Source organism: Arachis hypogaea, chromosome 9 (assembly GCF_003086295.3).
Source record: "Arachis hypogaea cultivar Tifrunner chromosome 9, arahy.Tifrunner.gnm2.J5K5, whole genome shotgun sequence".
NCBI lineage: Eukaryota > Viridiplantae > Streptophyta > Magnoliopsida > Fabales > Fabaceae > Arachis > Arachis hypogaea.
The window spans coordinates 45,882,168-45,887,479 of NC_092044.1; the positions used below are offsets into that span (position 1 = coordinate 45,882,168).

A 5,312-nucleotide genomic window follows, 5' to 3' on the forward strand; every position below is an offset into this window, starting at 1 on the left:
ATAAAAATTTAATCACATTTAAATTAAAATTGTAAACTCATACACAATAAAAATTATAGTCAATAATAATCAATCTACCATGTTATCATTTTATCAATCTCTTTATTTTTTAAATTTTATTCCCTGTAAATACATAAGTTTGTCAATTTTATATTGAAATGCTTTCATTGTTTAATGTTCCGTTAAATGGGGATGACAAAATTTTATGAGGCACGAGGATTTCTACGAAACTGCTACGAATAAGGATTCGACCGTAGAAAATTTTTTCTGCGAAAACAGAAATGGGAAGTAAAATTTCACTGGAGCAAGTGCGGAGATCTCCGCTCCCTGTTAATCCCCAAAATTTATAAATTTACTTAATTGTCCTTAATAGTTTATTTTTTATGCATGTATTTTAACATTTCACATGCCATATAGAGAGAGACTCTAAATTGCTAATCCTCATTTGCATAACCCTTCTTTAATTCAAAGATCTCTAACGCTATCTATACTCCATCCAACTTCTCTACAGTTACTTCCTCGTCCACTGCTATATGCTCAATGTCGCCGTTGCTCCCCCCCCCCCCCACACCCCGAAAACCGTGTCAGCTCAAAAAAAGTCATTATCTGCCATTTAGTATTTTGGTATAAAATCTTCCGATTTTTGTATATGATGAATTCTTACCGCCCTATTCATATAAAAATTAATGATCAGCCAAAACTATTAGAAAAATGGAAAATGAAACCCCACGACAAATAGGGATGAAAGACCATATTCCCCCAAAATGAAGGTCGAAGACAGATAACAAATCTGGGGGCGAGGACGGAGAATGAGGAGGCATCTGGCATCTCCGCCCCCACCCCCACGCCGTTCCCATCCCTAAAATACACACTTATTTGATACCGTCGCAGTTGTCTATGGTGATGAGGCTCATTTACAGAGATTCATAAAAGAAACAATGGCATTTTCTGATTTTAGTTTTTGAAACCATTTTGTTAAAGATTATGAAGAACCCCCTACAAAACATAAATATGGATGGTTAACAGATATAAATTCCGTGAGGTAACACTGCCTTTTATGAATGAGTTCAAACATCTCAAAAGCACGACATGAGACGGCATTATTCAATTGAAGTCAATTTACAAGGAATAGGAGAGCTAATCATGTTCCAGATAAATATGGCAAAGGCATATCAAAAGCCAACCAAAAGCTTCAACTTGAAAAGCTCTGACAAAGCCTCCTACTTCAGATTTAAGCACAATTTTCTAAGAAGTTCAGGGCTCGAAGACCATGTTCTCTGTTTCTCGCTTCACGGATTCAAATAGCACAGACGAAAGATAACGCTCACCAAAGCTTGGGAAGACCACCTATTCAGGCACCCGATGAGTGTGTTAGTTCTCGAATATGGCATATTTAATAATCCTTATTCAATATAATGAGGAAACCCGGAGGTTGATTCAAGAAAACCAATTAAGAAGACAGCTATAATAACTGCATTTTAATACAAGATGAACAGAACGAGTGCAAACTTACAACAATGAGTTTTCCAGCATTTTCAGGCCTCTTTGCAATCCTAATTGCAGCAGCTGCAGCAGCACCAGATGATATCCCCACCTGCAATTCATGTTCATAAAAAACACAGAATAACATTAAAAAATATTCCCTTTAAATCATGCAAGTAGAAAAGGCTAAGCATCTAAACAAATTTGGAGGAGGATCCCCTTTGAAATATCTTTCAGGGGAACTTACCAACAGACCCTCTTTCAACGCTAGAAGTTTCGCAGTTTCAATAGCTTCTTCACTAGAAATCTACAAAAACAAATAATATTATGTGTCACCGTCAATCCCTGAGTGAAAAAAAAAAAGTATACAGGACTGTCGCATCACATTGCTAGGTCAAATTATCAGAACTCCTGGCCCTGTCTATGCAATAATTTAATGTCCTTCTGGTCTTCCCAAGGAAAAGTTGCATCAGATTATTACACATAAAAACACAAACACACACACACAAACTAAACACACATTATTTAAATTTAAATTAAAAAATAGATGCCTTACTTGGATAACTTCATCAAGTAAATTGACATCCAAAACACCAGGGATGAAGCCAGCACCAATTCCTTGGATCTTATGAGGACCTTGTACACAAACAATGCATTTGTCAGGGGAATGATAACTAGAAAAGGCATTTGATAAGTTTCAATACAACCATACAGATGAATGTAGACTAAAAGGTTAATAATCTTGTCCTCTATCTTGTTTCATCTCTTCTCTCGGTCTTAATGATATTTTTTTATCAACAAAGAAAAAAATGCAAGTAGTACAACATTTTCTTTTTATTTTATATGAGAGGAGGAGCGCACATGCTGAGCTATACATGAGCTCATGAGTTTACAAGCGTTTAAAATGCTTCTAAAGTGTAAAATAAGAGAAGCAAAGTATATGAACAAGAACTCAACAATAAGATGTATCCCTCTATAAAGACTGTGACCAACGATACTCTCCAAAGAACTGTCAAAACACCTATATGTTTATTTGGGAAACAGAGACCAATGGCATAAATGAAATTCAGAAGAATTAAGACTCTTACCAGGTTTCCCTCCAGACAATACTGGACTTTCAACTGGTTCGATACCATAGAGCTAAAAACAAGAGAATAGGTGCAAGTCAAACAACGGATAGACTAGAAAAATAAAACTGTTAACATGAATGAAAATTAAAAGCCTAACCTTAATATTAGGGTTCTGCTCTTTCAGATATTTCCCAGCACCCGTTACTGTACCTCCAGTCCCAATCCCAGAAACAAGAGCATCAACTTTACCACCAGACCCCTTCCAGATCTCTGGTCCAGTGGTTTCATAGTGGATCTTTGAAGAGGATGAAGAGAGCTAGTTAGTTAATTCTTTTCAACCAATTGATTCTCATAATACAATACAAGGACAGAATTAATACCTTTGGGTTAGCAGGATTTTCAAACTGCTGAAGAATATAAGCATTTGGGGTCTTTGCTAATATCTCTTCGGCCTTTGAAACAGCTCCTTTCATACCTTTTGCCGGATCTGTGAGAACCAACTCGGCTCCAAAAGCTCGAAGAATGGTTCTTCTTTCAAGGCTCATTGAAGCTGGCATGGTTATAATAAGTTTATAACCCTTGGCAGCAGCCATGAATGCCAAACCAATGCCAGTATTTCCGCTGGTAGGCTCAATGAGGATACTCTACAATACAAAAAACAATTTCAAGCCTGTTAATTCCTCTTTTATTCATCCAACATCAAAACAAAAACTTCCCAAGTACGAATTGCTAAGGATGGTTGAACGGCAGCAGTGTATTGATAAATTGATATCAATTCACTGAGTATTTACTGAAAAACTCCAATTTCAACATTTTAAAACTGGAGAGCAACAAAATATCAATTTCAGAAAGAATTACATAAAATCTACCATCTACATATAATAAAGCCTAAACAAAGGGTAGAACGAAGTTTTTATGCGATATGAAGTGTCGGTGATGAATGAATTGAAATATCAGAGCAGGAAAGAAGGTCAAAAACAAAACTTACTTCACCCGGATGAATTAGTCCCTTCTCCTCAGCATCTGCAATCATGCTATATCCTATCCTGCAAAGGAAAAACTTAAACATTAACAATATATGGACAACAATAGGTTCCTTACTGCCAATTAGAATATATCACCTATTAGAACCTCAAAAATTGAACTAAGCAATCTCAACAACACAAAAGACTACAAAATTAACAGCTTGGTAATCTCAACAACACAAAAATCACTATCACTATAAAATTAAAAGTTAAGTCACCTCAACAACATAAAAGGATTAAAAAACCATACATTTGCAGCCCAACACTTTCAGATATAAGAAAGAAGATTTCTATATACCTATCTTTGACACTGGAGCAGGGCTCCATCATTTCCAGCTTAGCAGCGATTTGGGCGACACACCCATCGACAACATGGTTGAGATACACCAACGGAGTCTTCCCAATTAACTGTGATAATAAACAAATAAATAAATAGCAACATTTCACAATCATATAAGACTTCAAGCTAAAATGGTTTGATTATTGAGACAGATAACAAGGTGCGGTTTAACATTTGACTTACTTCAGTGACATCTTTTGCAATGGTTGACTTCTCTTCCGCCATTTTTCAACAAAATCTCTGCAAACGAATCATAAAGTAATGTAGAGATCTTAGTTAATACCACTAAACAGATTTATAAAAAAAAAAAAAAAATCATAATTCATCATTACTCATATTACTCATATTGACAGCCTTGACTACTTGTATTTCTATATCTAAGAATCCTCTGAATTTTCGCGTGAATGAGATTACAATCCATCCATCCTTGCAGTAAAGAAAACAGTAAAACCAATAAAATCTGAGATCGAACAGCTAAGTTAAAAACAAATTAGATCTTTTCAAATTACTGTTGAGTCCACGGAATGATCAATGAAAATGAAAAAAAAAAATGTGGAAAGTCTAAGCTTAGAAGCCTAAAACGTTGAAACTTCTCATCATCGATTAATTAATCCAAGTAAAGTGCACATGAAATTTTCATTTTCACTAGGGCTTCATGACTTGATTACATGACCAGAAAAAGAAAAAGAAAATGAAAAGAAAAAGAAAAGAAAAAAGCGGCTACATGAGATAGCTAGTAAGAGCGTAGAGAGAAGTGATAAACCTCTAATAGGAACAGAAAATGGTGATGATGAAATTGAGCGATATGAATTTTGATGAATCGGGTCTTACCTAGGTTGAAGGGTCTTTCTACAGAAAGAGGAGATAAGATTGAAAAGAGGAGAAATAGGAAAATCCGAAAATATGAAGACGAAGACTTGGTAAAGTTTTTCTCGGAGATACTATGGTTACGGAGTTAATACTTAAATTTGTTTATAAAATATTATGGAGTGGTGGGGGTTAATGTTATGTGTTATAAAATATTAGCTGACGTGTTAAATTAGTGATAGGTTATGTGTTATTTAATATGTTAAAAGGTGATTTATTATTAAAATAATTTTTAAAAATTTAAATTAATTTTTATAGAATTATCAAAAAAAAATTAGATTTTATATAAATTTTTTATTTTTTTTAATATTAAAATTAAAATTTTTTTAATACTATTAATTTTAATATTATCTTTTAATTTTAATAAAAAAAATTTACATAAAATAATAAAAATAATTAAATTATTATAAAATTATGTTGTCATTTGTATTTTAAAATTTTATATTTTTAAATTATAATTTTTTATTTAAACGAATTTATCAAATATTGATTATATATTTAAAAATTTAATATTTTAAATATTATTAA

At 33.3% G+C, this 5,312-nt stretch overlaps 1 protein-coding gene across 6 annotated transcripts; it reads right to left on the reverse strand.

The window, feature by feature from the left end:
* Positions 1–1,025: 1,025 nt before the first annotated feature.
* LOC112710946 (cysteine synthase) lies at positions 1,026–4,903 on the reverse strand. 6 transcript variants are annotated; one of them, XM_072202947.1, is made up of 12 exons: positions 4,749–4,903; positions 4,259–4,343; positions 4,101–4,157; positions 3,876–3,985; positions 3,541–3,598; positions 2,933–3,196; positions 2,710–2,847; positions 2,571–2,622; positions 2,039–2,118; positions 1,730–1,789; positions 1,514–1,594; positions 1,026–1,347 (listed from the first exon to the last, which is right to left on the reverse strand). In XM_072202947.1, exons 3-12 carry the CDS (start codon positions 4,140–4,142, stop codon positions 1,255–1,257), a joined length of 978 nt encoding a protein of 325 aa, XP_072059048.1. In that variant the 5' UTR covers positions 4,143–4,157; positions 4,259–4,343; positions 4,749–4,903; the 3' UTR covers positions 1,026–1,254. The 6 variants fall into 6 exon arrangements, with proteins under 6 accessions (XP_072059048.1, XP_072059050.1, XP_072059049.1 ...); XM_072202949.1 differs by having other exon boundaries at positions 4,681–4,862; XM_072202948.1 differs by having other exon boundaries at positions 4,250–4,343; positions 4,749–4,861.
* Positions 4,904–5,312: the final 409 nt, after the last annotated feature.